The 27,627-nt window shown below is 38.8% G+C and overlaps 1 protein-coding gene across 1 annotated transcript; it reads left to right on the forward strand.

Annotated features, from left to right (window-relative positions):
* Positions 1-822: 822 nt before the first annotated feature.
* Positions 823-27,627, forward strand: LOC137501917 (uncharacterized). The gene is made up of 6 exons (XM_068229087.1): positions 823-953; positions 4,881-5,149; positions 10,523-12,411; positions 15,510-15,587; positions 21,468-21,671; positions 27,385-27,627. The coding sequence occupies exons 1-6, from the start codon at positions 823-825 to the stop codon at positions 27,424-27,426; spliced, it is 2,613 nt and encodes an 870-aa protein (XP_068085188.1). The 3' UTR covers positions 27,427-27,627.

A 27,627-nucleotide genomic window follows, 5' to 3' on the forward strand; every position in this document is an offset into this window, starting at 1 on the left:
ATTCATAATTTCTATAGTAATTAGACTAACTCAGTGAAATCAGGCGACATGTATCCTATTAGATGTGAGAGCTAGGAAAGAAAATTAAGGAGGTCTAGTGGCACAATTTTCGGTTCTAAACTTTTAACCGGTACTGTACTATCGCTCCTTCACTCAGAAGAAGCAGATTTTAATACGTTATTTAAAATTGTTGGACCTATAGCACTCCAGACATAGGTTCTTATTCAAAATGTTATCAACTCAGTCCCCTCTCTAAGCCCTAGGGGCTTGTATTGGACATTTTCAGACACCATGTATACGTCGAAATCCGCGGGGGTGGCAATTAATCATACTAACCACTACACCACCGAGGCGGACTATTCCTCTATATTTAAAAATAAAAACTTACGAATGGCTGTACAACATACGAACATATCCTGCCAAATAGCGACGTATGGTAATCTTAGATGGGAACACTGATTGTTGATCCACGTAGCACATTGTATTACCATCCCTAGGACAGGGATAGTGAGTGGTCAGTTGGTAGTGAAGTACACGTGGATAATGTGCGCAGGTGAACCTCACGTATTGCAAGCAACCTGAAGAGCATAGACGAGCTTGGAGTGTTGCCCGAACCGCGGTTGGGTTTGATGATGAAATCGGTAGTACATTGGCCTTGCATGCCAACTGTTCCGGGTTCGTCTACGGCCGAGATAACTAATTTAAGCTTCGTGGATTGTGAAATTTACCGGAAGACGAGCAAATTGGCTGAAGTGCTCCTTTTCAGAAGAGTGCCTGGAACTCGGCACTGCCTCAGTGTTATACTGTGACTACCCAAACCGCATGGCGCAACAGCCGTCCAAGCGTCCGCTACTCATCACGAAGACCTGCAGATTACGAGGTGTCGTGTGGTCGGCACGACGAATCCTCTCGGCCGTTATTCTGGGCTTTCCCGACCAGGGTGATGTGTACAGGTAGAATGAAAATGAAAATAGGTACGAATTAATTAGGAACCCTAGAAAATTAACATGTGGCACCAAAGAAAATGGTGCAAAACTCCCAAAAGAACAGAACTTCCCAAAAATCTCCGAGGAGGCGAGTTGGGGTGTATGTTACGTGTGTGTTTGAAATTGGAGCTCAGAAGCAAAGATATGTTTGTTATATTTACACCATGTACCTAGGAACAAAGTAAATAAACATATCGGAAATAATAATAATAATAATGATAATAATAATAATAACAATTTTTACGAGGGATTGTGGAAAATCTTCAAAAGACACTTGTAAAGGGTCCGCACTCCACATATGTGTGGGATTCTTACCCACTAAAAACCACACACCGTTTTCCCACGATGTGTATCATCACCCCGGAACCGCTCTCGCATTACTTCAGGGTGATACCGTGCTTTGTCTTTCAGACGTCTTCTTTCTTCATTTCTCCTTTACGAACGTTCGTATGCTTCCAAATCCTTCTTCTGGCGAAGGACATCCTCCACATACACTGCCACGCGATCCCAGGATTCCTGGTTTCGCAGCATCGCAGAAATAATATTATCTGTTGTAAATTCTCCTACGAGTAGTTCAGTTTCCACGCATCTTCTCTGAATCGTCTAGTGGCCGCACACAAAACAGGTGTGAAATACGTCGTGGATGTCATCACAGTATATGCATGCTGCGTCACTCGCTGCCCAGTTTTTGCAGGAATTTCCGGAAATATCCATGTCCTGTTAGAAGCTGCGTGAGGTAGTAATTTACTTCACCATGGACCCTTTCAACCCACATATTCAAGCGTGGTATCAGTCGCTTGGTCCATTTGCCTCGAGGGTCACTTTCCCATCTGAGTTGCCATCGCCTCATCCGTTGACTGAAGGCACGCTTATGTGCACATTTCTTTCCCAGCTCTCCTTGGGCACGCCAGATTTCATGTCGCTCCAATGCAAGTAGGTCTATTGGGGCTATTGCTGCTACCGTGAGGATTGCAGGTTCGGAAACCGTCCGGTATGCACCTGCAATACGTAAAGTTGCTCTCCGTTTTACGGCAGCAATCCTCCTCCGATACCAAGCAAATCTCAAGGATTCAGCCCAGATTTCAGAACCATATAGGAGCACTGACTGAACCGTCGACATGAGAAGACGTCGTTTACTGGATTTCGGACCTTTAATATTTCCCATCAGTCTGCTAAGTGCAGTCATGTATTTTACTGCCTTGTCTGTCGCTCTCTGAATATGATTCCAGAATGTGAGCTTGGAGTCAAGTGTCACTCCTAGATATTTTGTGCTCGCAGATGTTTCAATCACTAACTCTCCAACAGTCATTGGTACAAGAGTTTCGATCCTTTTCCTCGTCAGAAGAACTATCTCCGTTTTGTGTTCGGCTAATGTTAGACTGTGGTTCATCATCCATTCTTTTATTCGCCGCATCACCTGGTTCAGTTTGATTTGAGCCATTTCAACATTACGAGCTACTAGTATCAATGCGGCCACATCATCAGCGTAGCCCACAAGCTTCGTGTCCTCTGGCATCTCCAAACGTAACAAGCCATCGTACATTATGTTTCAAAGATCTGAACCAAGGATCGATCCCTGCGCTGCACCAGCCGTCAGACGTTTTGTCTTTTGTCCATCTTCCGTATCATACAGCAGAGTGCGATCTTTGAAGTAATCTCTCATTATGCGCATAAGATATTGTGGTAGCTTGAAAGTTTCTTCAAGAGCTACCAACATATCGCTCCATCTTGCCGAATTGAAGGCATTCATCACATCCAGGGTCACAAGAAGTGTCAATTTACGGAAATGATGGTTGCCCATTTGTGCCCTTTCTGCTGTATTCACCACCTCCCACACTGCATCTAGCGTCGAGTGTCCTCTACGAAATCCATGTTGGCGAACAGATAAATCCCCTACTAGTTGAACTGCTGAGAGGATTCTGGGCTGCAGAAGTTTCTCCAGGCCTTTTCCAGCTGTGTCCAGCATACATAAAGGTCTATAACCACCAAGTTTTCCTTTGCTGATCAAAACCAAACGAGCCATTTTCCATCGGGGACTAAAAAACATTCGCTTGCAGGCAATGATTGTACATATTCAGCAACAGTTCTGGACATAGTCTGATAATAATAATAATAATAATAATAATAATAATAATAATAATAATAATATTCCTGGTTTTACGCCCCACTAATTACTTTTTCGATTTTCGGGACGCCCCACGAGTTCTTTAACGTGGGAGTAAATCCACCGGAGCGAGGCAGCTTCTTATCACCGGACTGAGCCGGGATTCAACCGGCCAACTTGAGTTCAGAAGAACAGTGCTTTATCACTTTAATGTATAAATACAAACCTTACTCTGTGTGTTGGCCCTTTAGTTTGAAGAAACCATTGTACCTGGTACAGTTGATTGTTAATATCATTATTGATATCATTAGTGATATGTAGTTATCATTTAACTTTACTTAAAACCTACTGCGATTATTATTATTATTATTATTATTATTATTATTATTATTATTATTATTATAGATTCACCGAGCTCGGTAGCTCCAGTCGCTTAAGTGCGGCCGGTATCCAGTATTCGGGAGATAGTAGGTTCGAACCCCACTGTTGGCAGCCCTGAAAATGGTTTTCTGTGGTTTCCCATTTTCACACCAGGCAAATGCTGGGGCTGTACCTTAATTAAGACCACGGCCGCTTCCTTCCCACTCCTAGCCCTTTCCTGTCCCATCGTCGCCATAAGACCTATCTGTGTCGGTGCGACGTAAAGCAACTAGCAAAACAAAATATATATATAGATTCTCGATGTTGGGTCCATTAAATCGGCATTATTCATCATCATCATATCATCATTCATGTAATTAGATTCTGAATAAGAAGGAAAATCGGTTTTAAAATGTTTCTCTAAAATGTTTACAAAAGTCACAGTGGAGTTTTAAAAAAAAGTTGGTAACAATTTTGTCAAGATTTGGAAACATGTGTGTATCTGTCCTCGAGTCATTGGGTAATGTACTTGCCTGTTTCGAGTTCCAGGGGTGGTAACATTCACATTGTACATAACTGTATAATGTGAGGGGTGTTCAAATGAAAAGGTACGAAACGTCGTAAAAACCAAACTGGTTGAAATTTGAATACGACGCTTCGAGATAACGTAATGCGGCATCTAGGGAAGTGGATGTAGTGTCCGGCGTGGTGGTGCGCATTGCGCGGGGGCTCTCACATGACCCAAGGTGGTGCTCACCGTCTTTTTCGAAGCTCGATACTCATCGAGTTCCTTGAGTACGGAAAAACCGTTAACAGTGAGGTGAAACACTCCGTAGTCTACGCAAGTCCATCAAGAGCAAACGGCCTGGGCTGTTCACGCAGGGAGTGATTCTACTTCATGATAACGTTCGTCCACACATCTGCAAGGTCACACAAAGTGTACTGGCCGCACTTGAGCATCCGCCCTACAGCCTGGACATAACGCCCTGCGAGTTCCATCTGTTTGGTCCGCTAAAAATACATCTCAAAGGGAAGCGCTTCCACTCGGACGACGAACTGAAGAACACCGTGAAAATCTGCCTCCTGTCACAGCCACAGAAATTCTGAGAGCAGGGAATCCTTCTGCTCGTGAAACAGTGGGATAGTTTTGCTCAGGCCTGTGGTGATTACTTTTGAATAAAAACACCGATTATACGCACACGTGTCGTTTCGTATCTTTTCATTTGAACACTCCTCGTAGCATTGCTCATATTTAAATGGCACCTAATTATCCTTAATTCTTGGTATCATTTTGATTCTGAATTGAGACTAATAGTACACATTTTATATTTCAATGGCATTTTAATGACACCTGAGGGAACGCTATTTCTTTGTATAGTCTATAAATTTTTATGTGAAAGTAAAGAATATGATCGCCTTGTCTGTTTCAGTCTCAACAGAATGCATATCATGGATGAGGACTGTAGTAACAAACCCTCAGCCTTGGATGACTCGCCAAAGACCAATGGATCTCCCAAGACAGTGGCGGCTGATGGAGAGAAGGAGAAGGACTCCGACAGCGGGAAGGAAAATAGTGGTACCGCTAGCTCGAAGTGTGAGCAGGACTCCACATCGAAGAAGAGAGGAGCCAGCCAGGAAGGAAGCGAGAAAGTAGATGAAGAAAAGGAGTCGGCTGCTGACAATGAGGAAGACAAAACAGGTAATAATAATTATAAAACGAAAACAAACCAAAAAATGCCCATGTCGCTACAGTCTACAAAGCTACCACTGCTCACTCTGAAGGCCTGTAGAATACGATGTGACACATGGGCAGCAAATACTCTTGGCCATTATTATTATTATTATTATTATTATTATTATTATTATTATTATTATTATTATTATCCACAAATTGCAGATACAGTTCAGGGATGGTGAATGGAGCATACCCACATACAGTCTCACGCACTCGGGATCACACAAACTTACATCCGTCCTCCCACGCATACTGAACATTCACACAGTAGAAAATTATGTTATGTACAGAAGGTTTCTTTATATACACATTCTTTTTACCTTTTTACAAAAAATATTCAGTAGGTAGTTCTTTCCTCTGTAGTGAGAGTTTATTCCATAGCCGAGCATAACGAATAAAGAACCCACTTTGATATACTGTAATGCTGTTCTTGCAGGTGGAGGGAAAAGGGACACACCTCGACCTCTTTGAGCGGAACGGTAGTTCTTCTGGAAGCGGTTGAAAGGGTTGATGTGAATGTTACCTGCGAGGGATTTTTGTCAGAAAAGCAACATCTATTATTAGTTTTCTTAGCGTGAGGCCGTTATCTCACTTTTAAATAGCTCCTCAGTTGCTTGGTAAGATAATGTTTTCAGATACAAATTTATGAACATATATTTATCTTTCTTAGTCCGTTTTCCGTCCAGGGTTGGTTTTTCACTCGAACTCAACGAGGGGTCCTACCTCTACCGCCTCGAGGGCAATGTCCTGGAACGCGAGATATTCGATCGAGGATACAACTGCGAAGGAGGACCAGTGCCTCATCCAGGCGGCCTCACCTGCTATGCTGAACGGGGGCCTCGTAGGGGATGGGAAGATCAGAGGAGATAGGCAAGGAAGAGGAAGGAAGCGGCCGTGACCTTAAGTTAGGTACTACCCCAGCATTTGCCTGGAGAAGAAGTAGGAAACCACAGAAAACCACTTCCAGGATGGCTGAGATGGGAATCGAACCCCTTCAACTTAGTTGACATGCTGAGGCTGAGTTGATACAGTTCCAGTGTTTGTACCACTTTTCAAATTCTATGGCATCGCCGGGAACCGAATCCAGACCTCCGGGAGTGGCAACTAATCACACTAATCACTACACCATAGAGGCGGACATGAAAATATATATACCTAAAGAAAAAAGCCACTTTATTAATAATAGAATGACGTGTTTCGTTCTATAAGAATATCCTCAGATTCTTTCAAATCACTTATTTGCATGTGTAATATCTTCATTGTGTAAACTTGTCACTGATTATGAATAGACGATATTATGAACAAGTTAAAGAATTCGTACATTGTCCAACTTTGACAGCAGAAGAACCTACATAAGGGGTCTCTCATATAAACTCAGACCGAATGCACAGTGTTTGTACTCTGCGCTACAGCAGTTGTCTCAGCCGAACTAATGCCACGTGCTGCCGCCCTGCTTTAAGCATGTATACAATCTTATATGAAATCTTACCTTATAAAAGATGCTGGAAGTATCATCCATTCTGGGTTTTACAGGCATTGTATCTAGTAACTACATTCTGGTTGACGCGAGTAAGTTCTGCCACTGTAATGTTTCTGATTTCATTCGTAATGTTTTCTTTCAGTTTACCTTGCAAGTAAAAACCACACACTGTTAGATCTGGAGAACGAGGGGGAAATAAACTAGCATTTACACTGTCTGCAGACACTCCCAAGATCGTAAGAAGGAAATCTTCTGCTGTATGAGCAGGGCTGAATCTCGTTGAAACCACCCACACAATTTTTATTTTTCCATTAACTGGTGGAAGAATGGCGTCAACTTGCCATCTTGGCACTACTGATTTACTGTTGTTTCGAAAAAAATATATAGGTCAAGTTATTCGTCCTGTACTATCAACACACCAAACACCAATCTTTCAATCATAATGTGGGTCTTCGTAAACACCATTAGGATTTTCTGCACACCAATAGCGAGAGTTATGACTGTTCACACGACCATTAAGATGAAATAAGAACTTTTACATATACAAATACGGTGTTGTAATGATAACTGTCTCACCATGTTAAGAGCTGAGATTCACCCTGGCGACTGATGCTTGTCAGGTCGAACACGTGCAGGCTGCTTGCAAGGTCAAGAACTATGCACATGCCTACCATACTGCAACTGCCATAGCGCAGGGTGCGTTTGGTCTGGGTTTGTATGAGATAATTGTATATTTGTTTAACAAACTGTTTTTGAGCATGTTATTTATTTTCTTGTTTGTTGTCCAACACGGTCCTCATGAAATCACGCACGGGCATTGTCAACGATGGTCGGTCGATGTTAACAGAACAAGAGTCAGGCTTGTCCTTCCAGCTGCATGGGTTCGAAGGGTAAACAGGTGCGTTAAGTTGTCTTTATTTTGATGCTTCAAGTGCAGGGGCAGACAGGTTATCTACGGTTTTAGGTTTTGTAGATGAAAGTATTATTAATGGCACGACACTTGAAGTTTGTTTTAAACAATGCAGAATACGTTTTGTTGTTTTGGATGACTTTTATAGTGCAGAGTGCAGTAAGGGTCGCCCAGCTGTGAGCTTGCATTCGGGATGTAATGGGTTCGACCCCACTGTCGGTAGCTCTGAAGATGGTTTTCTGTGGTGTCCCATTTTCACACCAGGCAAACGCTGGAGCTGTACTTTAAATAAGGGCATGGCCTCTTCCTTCGTGCTCCTAGCCCCTTTCTATCCTATCGTCGCCATAAGACCTATCTACATCGGTGCGACGTAAATCAAGCTGTAAAAGTATAATAGTGCAGAAGTTGTATGAAAGCAAAAAGTTTTGTTGTTTCGTGTTTAAAGGGGCCTAACATCTAAGGTCATCAGCCTGTAAAACATTTTAGGAACTTCAACCATTTAAATCATTCATTTATTCGCATGTCCAGTCAGCATTTCCAAAAACTGCAGTTGCGATGGCCATGTTGTTTCCTCTAACAGTATCTTGTGATGTCCAGAACGGACAGATAAGTAGGTGGCTTGGGGCTTGTTCAGCACCACATTTAAATGAGATGTCTGCATTTGCTGGAAGGATCACCATTTCTTCAGGTTGGTCTTGCATCGAGGAACGCCCGAAAATAAATTAACTATGTAACATCTTTACAACAAATATATTTATATCTTACCTAAGAAATATCATCACTTAAATATTTTCAGGCAGAGAAAATTGAATTTTAAATGTATTTAGTGTGTATAAGACTCTCAAATGATATTATCAAATAATAATATTATTTAAACCACCAGGAAGGAAAATAGAATTTTATTGTGTGTATTGTTACACATACTTTAATGGAATCCTAGAATTACAATTACAGCATTCATTTTGAATGAATGAATGAATGAATGAATGAATGAATAAGCCCTCTTCTCTCTCAGTCACTAATGACCACCAACTTGGGAGAGAGTTTACATGAATGAATGAATGTTCTTTTTCAATCGTGAGGGAAAGTAAGACAATGCTTTTTTATTGATAGAAATGCAGTATGACATTATTTTTAGCAAAGGTAAGTGGCTCCCACACATCAGTTTCTTTGACCTGTTGGCTTGCAAAATCATTGGAGCCATTCTACAGTTATGGAATAATTTTTTCTGGTCCTAGGAACCCCATCCTATGCAGCAGGCAGGTGACTCTGCATTTATATATATCAACTGTCATTGCTGACATTGCCTGTACATTGTATCTGTGGCACTAAGGCAGAACCCGATATGTCAACAAAATCAAATATTTGGTTTGAATGCCAGTATGGTAGATTTTGTGATGAAGAATATGATGGCAAAGCCCGGTTTAATTCTGGTGCATGTACAATGCACTGTTTCCAAAATAAAGATTCTGATATATTCAGTACATACATAGGAGAAACCTAGTGATTTGTTCTCTGAACCTGCTGGGGAAATAAAAATAAAACTTGTTCCTTCTTTTTATTATATTCACAGATATATTACACGATAAAAATTTCATATTCAGTTCATTTTATGAAGCCACTCATGTTGCATTAAATCCGTGCAATCCACGGACATTTGGGCATTGTGCAATGTTTGGACGTTGTGATTTACATTATATTCATGTCAGTTTTAAGACTCATTCAATATATTACCAGGGTATTATTGAGAAGATGCCAACACGTCGCATTGCAACAAGATGTATAGACTTTTTATCTAATGATTTTATTGCATCCTTACTATATTTTTAATGGTTTTCGTTTGTGACTGAAGATATCTCAAAAGCAGGACGAAACATGTCTCATTACTATATTTTTATGTAGTCTTATCAATTATCATTATTATCAATGAAGACGATTCATAGTATTGTAAAGGTGGAACATTTGATGTAAGGATTTCACAAGTTTATTCACGAATATATGCCACTTCAGTTTAATGGGTACAATATGAATTTCAGTGAGCTCGCCAACTTTTAAAAGCTCCTACTGAAAATTCGTGTTCTTTGAAATATTGGGTTCTGCCTTAGTACCACAGATATAAGACAGAACATTTTGAATTAAAGCTGTATATATATTTTGAAAAATATGCATTAATTATGCAACATCTACTTATGTTTTGCTTTATTGTGATACATTTTGTCCTCACTTTTTACAAACTTTAATTTATTCTTCCACCTAATCAACACATACTGTAGTTTTCCTTTCAAATAGTACTAGTTTCAACTGTACGTAGCAGCCATCCTCAGCTGTTCATCATAAAAATTGGAATTAGAAGAACATAGTGTCAGTATAAACAAAAGGGTTAAAAACCTCCTGAGTTAAAACTACAAAAATACAAACACAGAAAATACACTAATGTACACATTTAAAAGTCCAAACATTAGACACTTGATAATGGTCAAGTAGATTTAGGATTTAGGGGACTGTCAATAGGCATTGGCATTTTACGTCACCCTTATTCGACACACGTGTATTTTTGAATGGAGCTACACCAAAATAATTTTCAAGTTCCAATTATCTTGCAATTTATTAGTTTTTATTCTGGAATCCTAAATCCACTTGACCATTATCAAGTGTCTAATGTTTGGACTTTTAAATATGTACATTAGTGTACTTCCTGTGTTTGAATTTTTGTTGTTTTAACTCGGGAGGTTCTTGTTTATAATGATGCTAAGTCCTTCTAATTCCAATTTTAATGACGAGTAGCTGAGGATGGCCGCTATATATGGTTGAAACTAGTACTACTTGAAAGTATAACTATGTATTGATTAGGTGGAAGAATAAATTAATGTTAAAAGTAAGGTATATCCATCAATACGGGCCTAACCAGGAAATTTATTGCTTATACATTTTGTTCTCTGTGTTGAAGATGAATCGGCTGAGCTGCAGATCCCGGTACCTGTGGCTGCATCAACTCCGATGACAGTTAAAGAAGGGGAAGCTGAAAAGGACAACACAAACGTTGAGTCTCCGAGTGCTTCAGGAGGAGAGGAAGGGAAACAGGTAGTCGATAATGGTGCAAGAGGTGACGAGGCTGCAAGACAACAAGAGAAACAAGATCAACAACAAGACTACTTGAAAGGTGGAGGTGCTGGAGATAATTGTAACCTCCCACCTTCTCCTCCGGAGGAAGAAGAGGATAACAGTGGCGCAAGTAGTCCTGCCAGTCAACGTGAGGAGCCCAAACGCTGCCCGGAGCGGAGGAAGCGAGACAGCAGTGAAAGTGACAGTGATACTCCGAGTGTAGTTAAGAAAATGAAGATGACACATGCGGAGTTGGAAGAACGTGAACGTACCGTTAGTGAATATGTAGAAAGTGCAGCCGGGACGAGTCTCGAGGAAATTCAGCGTCACACAGAAAAACTTCAGCAGGAAATCCATACTCTTAACGCCCTTGCTCGAGCTAAAGAACAGGAGTGGAATAACATATTGCGTGTGAGGAAAATTAAGGAAGAGATGTACATACGTCTTCAGAGAAAGAAGCAAGTTATGTTGCTTATGATGGGAGCTGCAGGCAAAGGTGGTGATGCTCTGGACTGGGATCTAATGTCTGACATCAGATTTGGTGATTTCTTCGGTTCAGAAGAGTTACCATATGACAAGAATAAGGTGTGTGCTATGAATTGTAAAAGGGTTTCCAAAGCATCCAGTAATAAATTCAACATGAAAGGACATTTACATCAACAACCTTCATCTACTGGAAGTGTTCTGAAAGGTGTACGCAATCACTTGCCTGTTACAATGGTTCCTGCAATACCGTCAGGTCCTTGCAATTTGTCAACGACCAGTCCTGTCTCTTCTTCTTCTTCTTCCCACCTCTCTGCAAATACAACACTGACGAGAGTTCCTGAATCAAGCAGAGACAAGTTGAATGGTAGAACACATCGACCAATCCTACCAAAACCTACTATCATTGTCCCTTCAGGAAATGGTAGTAACAGTAACAACAGTAATAATGGACAGAATCCTGTGATAGGTGAAGGTCGTCAAGGGCCAATTCTCGATGTCCGTTCCATTATTGCAGACTATCGATCTAAACATCCAGGAGATGTTCCGAGACGTGGCCGAAGGCTTAAGAGTGCATTGTCCCCCACGCCAAGTTGTCAGGTTCCAGAAAACCTTGTTACCTCAACTAGAGTCAGTGGTACTGGTGGTATATTGAGTATGGCATCATTGGCTTTAGGGTCAGGATCTCAGATGAGACCTGGACCTGGACTTATAGGCTCATCAACAACAGATATGCCTGACTTAGGGTTTCTCCTCAATTCTGCTGCAGACAGTGCTCGACAAGATTCCTCGAGACCTTCCAGTGCTGATTCTTCTCGCAGTGGGGCTCCTTCTCAGGTTGCACATGAATCTGGAAACCATGGAGCAGTGGGAGGAATCAGCTTTAAAGATGTTCTGGTTCAGTTTGCAAAACTCAGCCAGAATGAGCAGCGCCATGAGCCTGTACCTACAACTACAGCTGCCAACAAAGCCCCTCCATATCCTGAAGTCACTCTGCATCCTGTGTTAGCTCCCAATTCTCCTCCATCTTCCTCATTGCTGCACGGCATCCTTACCAAGTCTACGTCAATGCAGCAGCAAAGAGGTGGTGATACTAACAATGCACGTCCAACCACATTCTCTCCAACTCTTGCAAGATTGCTCACTGCTCCAGAGAGAATGTCAGGCAGTATAGCCAATACCACCACAGTCACACCTTTTCACGGAACTGCAGGACCAGTCTCAATATCCGATTTGCTGTCTACTTCCAAGGTGAGATTAAGTTTACTTTACTTATTCTTTTCTGCATTCTGTTTATATATAGTTGTTGCACCTTGAGAAACTGCTATGTGAAATATTAACACGTTCACGGCCGATGACGACACGTGTGTTATGACTTCACTTTCACATAGTGCCAATGACGACACATGTGTTACACTCCGTGCCAAATATTAAAGCTAATTTTTACGGCAGTACCTATGTAAACAAGTGGACCTCTTATCTGTGCATTGTTAAGCTGTTGTTAAACATATGCTCCAACTTGGCAGCAGTTTAATTGCTAGTTACTATCTCTGTAGTCATTAGAATTTGGCTTAATGTTCTACGATGTCAACAGTGAGGTTGCAGGGCCTTCTCAGCAGAAAAAACACCACTTCATACCCAAAAAATTGACACCATCTCATGCACAAAATCTTTCATACCACCTACAGGAACACATTTTTGCATTTTGCCAGTAAATGTGTGGCTAAGGAGAGTGGGCATAGATAGCAGGAGCCGTGCAGACAGTGATCGTTCATCACACAGCAATAACACAGATTTTACCACGCAGCATTTTTGCTGGAAGTGTTCAGAAACTCGTTTATCTGTTGTAGGAAAGTTATCGAAGATCTACGACCAAACAAAAATTTATTTCTCAGATTCCGATTCATTACCTGTCATGACGCACATGCTGCATCAAAAGGCACTGCAGATGAAACGCTCATCAGTAGTGCCGCTTATACACAGTGTGCATCATGACTCCCATGCACAGAAATATTATAGAAATAATTCAAATGATAATCTAAAATGGATAAGGACACAGAAATAAACTCCTTTAAGAAAAAAAAAAGTATTACGACACCAGGGTAACGGTTACCCATGTCCATATTACCAATATAACTCATTCTTGGTTGCCAGCGTTTCGCCCTCGTGTGCTAGGGTGGGCTCATCAGTTGGTACCTAGCACACCTACCAATACGCTGGCTAGTGCACACCATGGAGGCCACTGCGTAGGCTAACTGGAGCCACCGGCAGTGCCAATGCACTAAGAGACTTTGTCTCATTATCAAAAATTGATGCCTGCTTGGTCATCAGATGACATAGATATTGATTCCCATAGGGAATCTGAAATATTTGTCCTGAATGAGTAAATTTATATTACCAATATAAATGGTCTGTTTTTGGACATTATAAATTTTCCAGCTAACTCATTCTTGGTTGCCAGCGTTTCGTCCTCGTGTGCTAGGGTGGGCTCATCAGTTGGTACCTAGCACACCTACCAATACGCTGGCTAGTGCACACCATGGAGGCTACTGCGTAGGCTAACTGGAGCCACCGGCAGTGCCAATGCACTAAGAGACTTTGTCTCATTATCAAAAATTGATGCCTGCTTGGCCATCAGATGACATAGATATTGATTCCCATAGGGAATCTGAAATTTTGTCCTGAATGAGTAATATTGGTAATATAAATATATAAATATAAATATATAAATATAATATAAATTTACTCATTCAGGACAAATATTTCAGATTCCCTATGGGAATCAATATCTATGTCATGTTACCCATGTCCAGGCAGCCACGAATGTGTTAATTTTCAGTACAGAAATATTGTGTGAACAACATCAAAGAATTCCTGTTCATAATGAAATGAGTGCTGTGGGTCAGCGTCTCTCAAACATCACAGTGTTCTTTTTTCAGGCCCAACAACTACATATTTATATTTTAAAATAATTTGAATTTGAAGGCTATACTCATACAGTAGATCTTTATCATTAAACTTACATTTGAATTAGGTAATGGAAAGGAACACAAGTATCGGATCAAGTCATATACAGCTTCACTGTCCACTTCAAATATCTTGTGATCTGGTAAAGATATAGACATTTTGTTTTCAAATTCTTAAATTGTGTTAAGGGGCTCATAACACACTATCCAATTCATCTTCGTCATGTATGTATTTACCAAGAAGCCGGTAGCAACTTCGTTTTTCTAAAATAGGACTATACTAATTCCACCCAATAGAACAAGAAAGAATCAAGCGATCAGTTCAGTGATGTGCTTATTTTGCAAATCCATCAAGTACTTTTGAAGATATTAAGATAGTTGCCTGCGTCTTGCTAGGAGCTTCACGGGAATAATCTTTCCTTATATTAATACCTAAGTATTTACAGTCATCTGTGGGAGTTACTTTTACGCCGTCAACACAGTAATTAAAACTGAGAGGACTTTTCCTCTTGCTGAAACTTACAACCTGACTTTTTATTCCTGTTTATCATCATGTCTGCTGTCCATCTCACAACATTGCATTATTTTCACAACACTACTCTTTTGTCAGAAATCACCTAGAACAAATCATTCTGCTTTTCTTTAATTTTTTTTTTTTTTTCCCCAGTTCTCCAATCTAATTTTCAGTCTCAAGATATGCAAAGAGACTTAGGTGTTAGTTAATATTTCCTGTGGGTCATTTGTGGTAGTCATGAGTATGGTACCATATTTTAATTTTTCCATAAGAAGATATATTTTTGTTAGAAATCTTTAACAGTGTATCTTTTCATATTATTTCAAGACTTTCATCAAGATCATGAAGGTTGTGCAATATAAATGTATTTCAATATCTGTCTTGAATTTTTTTTAAATCACTGTTTTACTAACACATTTTATTTATAAAATGTATATTACTCATGATGATTAAATCTGATCAGCTGTTTCGGAAGTAAAATACAATTTTGAAGTAAATCCATGCAGATTGTAATTTTGTAGCCCATTCTTTAGTCTGTTATTCATGTGGTATTTTGTGGTGTGTTACTTGGTAACTTGAAATATATTTTTTGATTCTGATAATCCAATTTGTGGAGTGTTTATAATATTCAATTCAATATAATTTTAACAGATTTAGAAAAATGTCACTGGCCTAACTTTATTTTGCCGTACCTTTTGATCATTAGGACTCTATTTGGAGCATATCAGTTCTGGTCATGAAAGACGAACAGTCGTTCTTACATTGAAGTTCATGAATCATTGTTGCATGCACCAAAACAACAAAAATTAATTTTGATGAAAGGATAAAGAACGTGCAGCAAATTGTAATTGGACCTTGGTTTGTTTTAGCAAACCAGAAATGAGATCACCATTACTCCTGTTGCTGCTCAACAACCAGTCAAAGCCAAAGAAGAAGTTGTACTTTTGGTAAGTGTTCAGTACTTGTTTATAACTTCCTGCTGGGTCAGTGATAATAACCCCATGGTGTAACTGCCTATTAAGGGCAGTAGTCTGTGCTGAGATGACTGTTGCCCAGATACTGGAGTACCACATGGTTAGTGTGACGACATCCTCAGCCATATTGCTTGGTATTAATAAGAGACCGCTGGGCTGAGTGGCTCAGACCGTTGATGCGCTGCCCTTCTGACCCCAACTTGTTCAGTCTATTGGTATTTCAAGGTGCTCAAATACATCAGCCTCGTGTCAGTAGATTTACTGGCATGAAAAAGAACTCCTGCGTGACTAAATTTTGGCACCTCAGCATCTCTGAAAACCGTAAAAGAGTAGTTAGTGGGACCTAAAGCAAATAATAATAATAATAATAATAATAATAATAATAGTAATAATAATAGTAGTAATAATAGTAATAATAATAATAATAATAATAATAATAATAATAATAATAATAATAATAATAATAGACCTTTAAAATTTCAATGCTCCATATATGCATTGGTTGTTTTAGTTATAGGGTTATCTTAGTACTATACTATTTATTTATCTACATGCTTATAGGAGGTAAATTAACTTATTGGTGCCGACTTCCAGAACCATTCCATATGCCAACAGTTTGGACCGAAAGCCGACATATAGAACTGTTTATTTAAAGATAAAAATTTCATTGTTCCGTATTGAAAGTATTAACGTTAAAAATTAAATAATTGAAAAAGAGGTTCAACCTATTCAATACATAAGAGAAAGAAATGTAGTGATTACATTCTTATTTAATAATAACTATAAATGGGACCGGTTTCGACCTTAGTCCAGGTCATCGTCAGCCGTTCAAAACATAAAAACATGTAAAACAATGCATATGAAAAAGAAAAAGATTAAGTGAACTCTGGATCCGTATAAGATGAAATATAAATTAACGATGGGGGTAGAAATTGTGAGTCACTTAAAAGAAAACAGTACGTAATATTAAGAATGGTAGTATGGCACACACAATGATAGGCAAAGTCTCACAATGTTTATGAATATTGGAGAACGGTCAAATGGGTCAGTTTCCACACTCTGTCAGGCACAACTGACCCATTTGACCGTTCTCCAATATTCATAAACATTGTGAGACTTTGCCTATCATTGCGTGTGCCATACTACCATTCTTAATATTACGTACTGTTTTCTTTTAAGTGACTCACAATTTCTACCCCCATCGTTAATTTATATTTCATCTTATACTGATCCAGAGTTCACTTAATCTTTTTCTTTTTCATATGTGTTGTTTTACATGTTTTTATGTTTTGAACGGCTGACGATGACCTGGACTAAGGTCGAAACCGGTCCCATTTATAGTTACTATTAAATAAGAATGTAATCACTACATTTCTTTCTCTTATGTATTGAATAGGTTGAACCTCTTTTTCAATTATTTAATTTTTAACGTATAGAACTGTTTACAAGTAATCTGTTTCGTGGTCCATATCAAAATTTGTGATCTAAAGAATTCTATAATAAATAAGACTTTCTACCTTTTTGATATACTATATATATATTTAAAAACATTTAAGCTCTTTATGCTTTTGCAATCGTGAAATTACCAGCGTTTCGCCCTAGTGTAGCAGTGGACTCATCAGTAGGATGGCTACACCTTTCCAATACCCTCGCACTAGTGTGCCGTTGAGACACCACTGCAAGCCTCTTATGTAGGACAACGCAGTTACGGTGCACTAGGGGAAGCATGTGCCTCCACTTTGCCCGCCTTTGGCCTTTATCAAAAATAAGGTTCCTTGAAGGAAACCATAATTTAATTTCATTGATAGCAAATGTTAAAAATTTTTAAGCACTTTAGGCATTTTCAGTTGTGAAATTATCAGTGTTTCACCCCAGTGTAGCAGTGGGCTCATTAGTTGGATTGCTACACCTTTCCAAGATGCTGGAGGGTAGTGCACCGTTGAGATATATTCAGGTATTAAAACTATATATTTGCTTAAAACAAGCTATCTAGCAGTGCATGTTTTGTTCCTCAGGAACATCCTCAGCTACTTATTTATTGCTTAGGTGATTTTTTTTACAAAGAATTATATTCTTTGTTAAAAACCATCTTAAAGTTGTACTTGGGTAGTTATACTTAAAATAAACTAATAAAGAAATGGAAGGAGAAGGGGGGAGAAGGTAAATGGGGACAGAGGGGGGAGAATTTATTTCTATTTTACTTAATTCTCCTCATTTAAATGATTTTTCAAAAAACTTTTCGTTTTGATGTTGTATCTTGGCTTTAGGAATGTTCCTCAGCTGGTCTTCTATGTTGGAACAAGATTTGTCGTAAACTGATATGATAAAATTGGACCTCTTGGGTATTTGTTGTTTAATGACCTCTCTAAAGCTGAGTACTTTCAATTTAAAGGTTCTAAAATAGCGTTCCAAAATCTTGTTATGAATGTCGTAATCCTACTGTTGTCGTTGGAGAGGTCTTGTTGCAGCGAGTGTGGCTTTCCATCTGGTGAAGTAACGGTGTTAACACCATTGCATGTACTACCGACATCCATAGATGCCCACTGCCCCTGTTTACCTTCTCCCCCCACCCCTTCACCTGCCCTTTTCTTATTATTTTTCTTTTAAGTATAATTAAGGAACATTTTTAAGATAGATTTTAATGAAGATTATAATTCTTTGTAAAAAAAAATCACCTAAGCAATGAAATAAGTAGCCGAGGATGTTCCTAAGTAACAAAACATGTGCAACTAGATAGCTTGCTTTAAGTAAATACGGTATATAGCATCAAAAATGGTGGAAAGTCTTATTTATTATGGAATTCTTTTGATACAAAACTGTTCCTTACTAACTTATAAATGCTAATAGTTCAAGTTACTGGCAAGAGATGGGTCTTGCAGCACATATAGATTCATGGGTGCCCATAGGACAGTTTGTAGGGGGGGGGGCCTACACCTGGGGGTATGTAGTATTTTTAATAATTTGGAAGATGAATGACGACTTGTATTCCACGGCAGAATACCACACACCATATCACCTACCACTTCTACGTAATACCGATTTTAAAATAATTTTCTTGAAAGAAAAACACCTGAATATATTAGATTTTTTCCTTTCCCTGAGAGCTAGGGGGGGAGGGGGCATCCCCACCTTGCCCCCAGGCATGGGCACCCATGTAATAGATTACTTCTTGAACTTCAGGGAATCTTTTAAATGAAATGTACCTTTCAAAGTTTATGGACAAAAAAAATGCAATCTGCCTGTGCTTGTTCATAAACAAATGTGGCTGGTGATCCTGAAGTGGCTAGAAAGCGATGATGACTTTCTCATCAAAAGGCAGTAATCTTTCTCAAAATGATGATAATAGTGATGTTGGTAGTTTTATCGAAAATGATTCTACTTTCAGGCCATGCAGAGTGTACAAGGTTCATAAAATGATGTCAGAAATGTGATTTGAAATATGTGGTGTGGCCACTTCATCTGGAGAGCTGCATCAAAAAAATATCACACGCTGATTCACTACTAAAGACTGGAAAACAGTTAACACACATTTAGACATTGGTCTGTGATGGGTACAGATTTTGGTTTTTCAATAAACAAAGTTACACATAATTCTTGAAAATTTTTTGTCCCTATTATTCATATTTCAATGGATTAAAAACAGATGCTTCAAAGCTCAAACATTCACTACATTGCCATTAATGACTGGTTAACTGGAGGTACTGTGCTGTCAGTATGACGTAGGTCTGCCCTTAGGTGCTGTCCCAGCCTCTACCCTTCTAGGAATAATTTTGATTGATGTCTTCCATTCCTCCTACAATATTGCAAACAGTTCTCTAGACATTTTTGGGCAGTCTCGTCTGGCTGTCAACCAGCACTGTAGGAACGAATGCATTATCATGTTAAAAATTAAAAGGGCCAATTCCAAAGGGCCATTGAATTCCTTGTGGGCCAGCAGCTTTAATCATGTCTGCAGCTAATTCATCAAGGCCAGTAGCTCATCCATTGCGCATACTTTTAAGGGCTGATTCTACTTCACTTCAAGTTGGTGGCGTTTCTTCAGATATATTATCTCTGCAGCTTGACTGAATCTGTGCATTGGGACTGGAGTCCTTTTTTGTACCATTGTATAAATTCTCAAAGTACAATTTCATAATTTTTCTTATTTCTGTGTCTTTCCTAGTGATGTTCTCATCTGGTTTCTATAAAGCTGTTATATTTGCTCATGATTACTCCTGGTATTTCTAATAACACTGTACAGCACTATTACAAGAGTGGTATTTCAGATTCGGAAGACAACTAAATGTGAAGGACTACATTATCGAAAGCTCATAAAATTGACCAACAATAATATTACATTGACCATTGTTTGTGATATTTTTTGTCTCTTTTGCTGCCACTCATCTCCGATAGATGGGATTACTGCTGCGTACCGAGTATAACAGCCTGCCTGAATATTGGTGGGAAATAGCTGGGGAGTTAGGTAACTTTCTTCTTTAGCCTGCCATTCTTCTGGTTCATACATTTTCTGATACTACGGGCACGTAACACACTGGTCCATCGTAGTATTCCAGCTATTCAATTTCTACTCTGGGGCACTGATTGGGATGAGCAGAGTGCACACTTAACGGGATAATGGCAGAGGAGTGTTTATGGCTGTCTGCGGCCAGGTCATTCCAACTCTGGAACTTCGGGCTGTTAGATCGACAGCATAGTACTGTTTGTTAATAATAAGAAAATTTGTGGTTTTTCATTTGATTAAGTATTTCAAATGATAGGATTACTTTGAGAGATGACATTCCTACTGACATTGTAATGCTATGTTAATTTCACTTGGGAAAACCACTAAGACAAACTTTCCGAGGATGTAAAAAGGCAGACAGAGAGTGAGTGTCTGGCGTTATAATGAAAACTCCCCAAAACTTGATTGTGACTGATGGTAGACAAGAAGACATCCATATTATTTTCTCTAATGGAATTCAAATTTCATTGCAAACATCACCAGTTTTCTTCATATTTACATTATTCAGAATCTGTTGAACAAGACATGATACTACAAGAAGACAGGAATAATTTATTTTTCTCAGTAGATCTGAGATCGCATGTTAACACAAGGACTATATTTTTATAAATACTTGGAAATGTCATCACAAGGTTTGTAGGCAATAAGTTTTTAATCTAAGACTAGATATAGTTGAGTACATTTACCTTGCCCAACCTCATCCCCTTCAAAGCTTAACTAAGTCAAAGTTTTTATGGTGTTGGGAACGTTATAAGACTAATAAGAGAAGAATATATTTTTATACCTTTTAATTATGTCACAAACATGCTGTAGCTGATGATGTTTACATACTAAAGAAAACGTGTACTACTGAAATATGAATTTGCCTAAGGCAAAACATACATATTGTATCGATTAGGTGGATTCCTTGGTTTACTTCACTTAGTTATATAATACATTGGTATGGACCATGAGGTTAATAGTTTGCAACAGGCATGATCTCAGAACTTACGGCGAAGTGCCGATAAGTCTGTTTCATTACCTGTTTTATTTACTGTTATTTATCAAAACTACATTTAGAACTGTAGAAGAGTGAAAACACTGACATGAGAAAGTTATTGGGTGGGACATGCCTTAAATTTTCCTCTTCCTAATGACACCCATGAATTCATGGAGTCGAGGAGGCGGTGGACTGAAAACATTCGGGAACCATTGTGTTATGCCATAAGCTTGATTCTGATATGAAAATGAAGTTCATTAACTACTGCATGTGTTTTTCTCTGTTGTCACTTACAGACATTTGTCTTTTTTTTTTTAAATTACCCCTATAAATGACTGCTGTAACTAGGAGTGTTTATTTCTTGTGTCAGGAGGAAGAGCAGGAAGACAGTGCAGATAGACTTGTTATTGATGAGTCTGGAGAAGGTGGACCTCGAATTGATGCAGAGGATGATCAAAGCGGTGCCCAAGATATTTCAGCCGATGATGTTCCAGAATGTCAAGGTTGTCACCAAAGAGCGGCTCAGTTCGTATGTGCAGGGTGCGGAAACCAGTGGTACTGTAGTCGTGACTGTCAGGTAAGAACAACTGTCTCTAATGTAATATTGTAGTTCCAGGTTTCATTTCTCTTGCGCCTATGTTTTTGTTACTAATTTACAAATTCATAGTCATTAATGGGCAGGTATTTGTGTAGATTGGGATAATTATGATATGCTATATAAAGAACTGATTTTCACTAGTATTCACGATTCCTGATTAATATCATCACCATCCTCCTTTCCCTTATCCAGCTCCTGCTGGGTCAGGACATTTACCAGATGTATGCATAAGTTTTTGCCGGTTTAAATGGTTAAGAAAACACGTAGTTTTCAAGGGAAATTCATTTTTTATTTAATCAAAATATTGGCCATTGGCTTCTACACACTTTGCCCATTTTTCAGGTAAGTTATGAATACCATGCCAGAAAAACTGCTTGTTGTCTGTGGCAAACCATCAAACCATTTTCCAACTTCCTTGAAATTGCTGAAGTGCTGCTCTGCGAGCGCGTGCCCCATTGGTGTGAAGAAGTGATAGATGGCGCCAGGTCGGGGCAGTAAGGCGGGTGTAGAAGGATGTCCCATCCAAGCGATGTCAAGGTGTTTTTCACTGGTTTTGCTGTGTGAGACAGCGCATTGTCATGTAACAAAGTCACTTTGTCATGTCTTCTGGCTCATTCCAGTCATCTGTCGATCAATGCATGATTTAAATTAATCATTTGTTGGTGATAGCGTTGTGCATTAATGGTTTCACTGGGCTTCAAGAGTTCATAATACACAACACCGCTTTTGTGGTCTACCGGAGCGTGCACTGTCTTTCACATTGATATCACCACGTTTAAATTGTTGAAACCATGTCTCACATGTTCTAATCGATGGAGCATGTTCACCATATGTTTCTACCAGCAAACGACGACTTTCTACAGCCTTTTTCTTTTGATTAAATAAGAAAAGCAATGTTCTTTTTGAGGAACAAACATCGACATGATCACTGAACGATACAACACAGCCACTAGTGTTTGGCAGGCTCAACGTGAGTGTGTTGGTAGGTTAATGTCAGTCAAACAAACTGATGTATGTGTCAAATTCATACGCTGTGTACTGTTCGCTGGTGCCACCTCTTAGTGAAACCAGAAAAGACTTATGCATACATCTGGTATTACACTTCTCCACTTTCCTCTCTTCTTCCACCATTCCTGTTCCATCATTTCGTCCCAGTCCATTCTTCTTCTTCTTGCACTCGTCTTTATTGAATCAATCCACCTCGTTCTAGGTCTCCCTCTCACTCTCTTTCCCTCGAACTTCATCTCTGTCATCTGTTTTTAGTATTCTTTTCTCCTCACCTTTACATGTCACTGAGCAAGTCGTCCATGCGGTTAGGGGCGCGCAGCTCTGAGCTTGCATTCAGGAGACAGTGTGTTCGAACCCCACTGTCGGCAGCCCTGAAGATGGTTTTTCGTGGTTTCCCATTTTCACACGCAGGCAAATGCTGGGGCTGTACTCTAATGAAGGTCACAGCTACTTCCTTCCCTTTCTTAGTCCTTTCCTATCCCCTAGTCGCCTTAAGACCTATCTGTGTCGGTCTGATGTAAACCAGATTATAAAAAAAAAAAAGCAAATCTTTACATGTCCAAACCATCTTAGTTTACTCCTATCAATTCTGTCATTTAGGTTTCCCATTCTGACCTCCTTTCTCACATCTTCGTTTCTCGTTCAGTTTATCCTTGTCATACTTGTAAGGTATTAAATTTTGCTGCCTTGAATTCTGTTCTCCTTCCTACTTGTCATTTTCCAGGTCTCAGCTGCATGTGAATATCGGTGCCTAATACATTTTGTACATTATCTCTTTACATTTCCTTCATACTTCCTTATTCCAGAAAAGGTTTTTTATACTCTGGTAGAATGCATTGCCCCATTGCAACCTCTTGCTAATGTGAATGTCCAGCCTTGTAATCTGTATTAATTCACTCCCTAGGTATTTGAAACTCTACAATTTCAAGGCTTTGACCACCATTTTTTGCGATGTCTTTCTTCTCTTGATATTGCCATGGTCTTGCTTTCCTCTGCACTGATTTTCATACCATACTTTTCAATTTCTCGTTCAGTGCGTCAAGTTGTTCTTATACGTCTTTGCTGTTCATTTCCCAGAGTACAATATTGTCTGCAAATCGTAATAACTTAATCTCCCAATTCCTATATGCTCCTTTTGTATCCTTTACAATTTAATCTATAACCATTAGTAATAAAAGAGATGACAGCACACTCTTCTGTCTTAGTCCAATTTTATTTCTAAACCATTCCATCTTTCCAACTGGAGTCTGGAGTCTGTACAGCGCTGATGCAGTTGCTCCTGGATAAGTTTTGTTTTTCAAGTGGATTTCAATTGAAACATGTGCAATGCTGCAGTTTGGGGATGCTTATTAAAATTAATGGAATTTCACAAATGATGAAATCAATCTCCATTAACAAGTGCCCCTTCTAATCATTTATACAGAGTCTCTTATAAACCCAGACTGAACGCACGGTGTTTGTACTCTGTGCTACAGCAGCTGCCTTAGCTGAACTTATGTCATGCACCACCGCCCTGCTTTAAGCGTGTATACAGTCTTATATGAGGTCTTACCTTATAAAGGATGCTGGAAGTGTTATCCTCCCTGGGTTATACAGGCATCGTATCTGGTAACCACATTCTGGTTGATGCAAGTTAGTTCTGCCACTGTCTGATTTCATTTGTAATGTTTTATTTCAGTTCCTCCAATTTGTGAGGATTTGTTCGATATACTTTTTCTTTCAGTTTACCCCACAAGTAAAAATCACACACTGTTGGATCTGGAGAACGAGGGGGAAATACATCAACACTGATCATTTTGTCTGCAAACACTTCCAAGATTGTAAGCACGGAATCTTCTGCTGTATGAGCAGGGTCTGAATCTTGAAGAAACCACCCACGTGATATTTCTTCTTCTGTTAATTGATGGAAGAATGGTGTCATAATGTCATCTTGGTACCTCTAATGTCATCTTTGTACCTCTCTGCATTTAGTATCATATGAAATTTTTTTTTAAAAAATTAGGCCCAGTTAATCATCTTGCACTAACAGCACACCAAACACCAATCTTCCTATCATAATGAGGGACTTCATAATGACCATTAGCATTTTCTGCACACCAATAATAAGAGTCATGACTGTTCACGTGACCTTTAAGATGATAATTGTCTCACCATGTTAAGGGGACTCATGAGTGAGTTTTGAAAATCTTAAACTACTGGACGGATCAGTTTGAAATTTTAACCACAGGTAGATATGCCTATAGTTAGGACACATTGCGAATTTTAACTTGATTGCTCAAATAGTTTTTGAAATAATAAGAAAATTATCATCAAAAACATTGGGTCATAAAAAATGTTCCTTGCAATGGAGTTTTCACTCATTTACATCCATAGTTGGTAAACATTACCTAAATATATGCATAATTAGAAATTGCTTTTGAATTTGATGTGCCTTTAATATGAGAATCAGGAGAGAGACTCAAAATGATAACATTTACGTTTTGCCCAAAAATCAGAAATTATTTATATTTGAAAGCACAAATAATGCAGTTATTTTTTACTGACATAAACATCCAGAGTTAATTACAATTTTCATACATATTTAAATATCTAAACCAACTTTGAACCAAATGACTTGAAAACTGCAATACAGGGAGCTTTTTTTATCATAATACCTGTAACAAAAATAACTTCATGAGAAAACAGCAAGTAAAGTTGGGTGGTTAGTTACTTACATCAGAACTGCCCTGCACCATATGCACAGCCCTCAGATCTCTTCATACTTACTTCTAAGTACACATTTTGCAGTTTTCTATCCTGAGGTGCTCCTTGTTCCGCCCTGACGAAGACAGCTGTGGTAGATAGGAAACTTAAAAGGGTCCACCTTTTCAATACAATAAATGTTATAGTTTATTTACAACATATATTTACACTTGGAACTAGTTTCGACGCTGTTTGGCGTCATCTTCAGCCAAAATGTGGGAAATAGGCTAGCATGTAGACATTTATATTACACAAGGCGTTACATTAAACAATACACATCTTACGAGGAGATAAAAACAGGGACGAATATAGAAACAAATGAATCGTTGAGAAAGCAAAAGTTATACATATTAAAAATAACCTTAACCACATATCTTGCAGTGCGAAAATATTCGCCATGAATGATTCCTGAATACAAAATGCACGCGCACACATTTCTGAAGAGCCAGCAGGCAGGAAAAAGTAAGGTGAAACCTTAAGAGTTCTTCTGAGAAGAGTTCATCATTTTTTCTATGTTCCGACTAACTAATGAAGTCTCCCTTGAGTTCCTGATAAACATACACAACAGGAAATTCTCCTTCACTCTCAACAATACAGACAAAAATGAAATTCTTAGATTTAAATTAAAAGACAGCTGTGGTCACGTTGCTCACTGATCTTCAGTAAAGAACTTGTCATAGGTTCTTGCCTAATGTCATGCATCACTTCTAATGTTTTCACACAACCCATGTTAAATTCACTCACTGTTTTTGTAACTGCTAATTCCAGCTTCTTCTTTGAAAGGAAGACATCGTTAGGGCAGTTATGCTATATAATGCTATGGAGACTCTCATTAGAATTTGAGTTTTCCCTCCCTTGCACCTCTCCAGCAAGGCATCTGAGGCCAATCTCTGGTAAATAGGCAATATTATTCTAACAATTTCAAATCATAACTTGGTTTTCACACAACCAATAGCGTGAAGTATCAAACCAGAAATAATAAGGCACACTCCAAACAATATTACCCTTGCCACAGATCAATATACGCCAACAAATATTTCAAAAACAACCCACACGGAGCGAATGTCAACAAAGATTGGTAGGAAGTAACTATAGTATTCGAATAAGCAAATTCATTTATTTACTAGTTTCTTCTATTTACTTCATTACTGATAACAAAGATATATTGGACGGCATGAAGAAAATAAAACTTGAAATCTAAAGGAAATTATTTTAATATTTTATGACAGAGGTTATTTCATTCCCGTGTGTAAAAGGTTATGGGAATTTTGTGTTCCTAGATGTCAAAAGACACTTGGCTGATCATTTCCGCAAGTGGATTTCGTGGTAACTTGTTAGCAATGACATGGAAAACAAAATCCGAAGTGTTTCAGTTCATGAGTCGGGTAGGCGTGTTGTGCTTAGGTATTTAATAATGACACGCAACCATCTTTAAATCACTGCCAGAGCTTTAAAAATGGCGCTATGGGAAAAATTTCAACATTCCTTATTTCCGAAATGGTTTGGGCCCTAAGTTTCGGCAAAATCCAACATTTGGTATTTTGGCCGTATTTTCATGAAAACTCGCTCATTAAGTCCCCTTAACAGCTGAGATTCAGACTGGTGACTGATACTTGCCAGGTTAAACATGTGCAGGCTGCTTCCAAGGTCAAGAACTGTGTATGTGCCTCCCATAGCCCAGATTATAAACACCATGTGTTCAGTCTTAGTTTACAAGAGAGACCCTGTATATATATTTTGTATGTAGCATCATTATTGTTGTGATACTGTAAGTTAGTGATTTTCAGAAGCCTATTGTGTTTCAGCACCAACACATATACCCAATGTGAAACAGATTAAATGTGAATGTATTTCATATGCTTCTCCAAGTCAACAGTATTATGTTGATGATTAAGAATTGGAAAATATTTGTTGTTAACTTTCCATAATTTGACTGTTTCAGGTTTCAGCATGGGACGATCATTCAGAAGTATGTTCAGGTTGAAGGAGATCAGCTAGCAAATCACCAAAGTGAAAGTGAAGGCGTAAAGTGTAAACTTTGTTAAATGAGTGCCAAGACCTTTATACTGTACATAAATACCTTCCAATCCAAAGTTCAAAGTATGAAAAGGACATCATACAGTAGTCTGTGGTTCTTCTGTATTCATCGAATACTATTAGTGTTGTCTCTAATTGTGAAAATATT

This window comes from Anabrus simplex, chromosome 8 (assembly GCF_040414725.1).
Source record: "Anabrus simplex isolate iqAnaSimp1 chromosome 8, ASM4041472v1, whole genome shotgun sequence".
Taxonomy (NCBI): domain Eukaryota; kingdom Metazoa; phylum Arthropoda; class Insecta; order Orthoptera; family Tettigoniidae; genus Anabrus; species Anabrus simplex.

What these genes read in the sequence shown, in the direction of transcription:
- LOC137501917 (XM_068229087.1), top strand. Translation starts at nt 823, where the DNA reads ATGGCGCAACAGCCGTCCAAGCGTCCGCTACTCATCACGAAGACCTGC. An exon ending in ATTTGCTGTCTACTTCCAAG is followed by an intron (nt 12,412 to 15,509) that starts GTGAGATTAAGT and finishes GGTTTGTTTTAG; the next exon opens with CAAACCAGAAATGAGATCAC. An exon ending in ACTGTAGTCGTGACTGTCAG is followed by an intron (nt 21,672 to 27,384) that starts GTAAGAACAACT and finishes TGACTGTTTCAG; the next exon opens with GTTTCAGCATGGGACGATCA.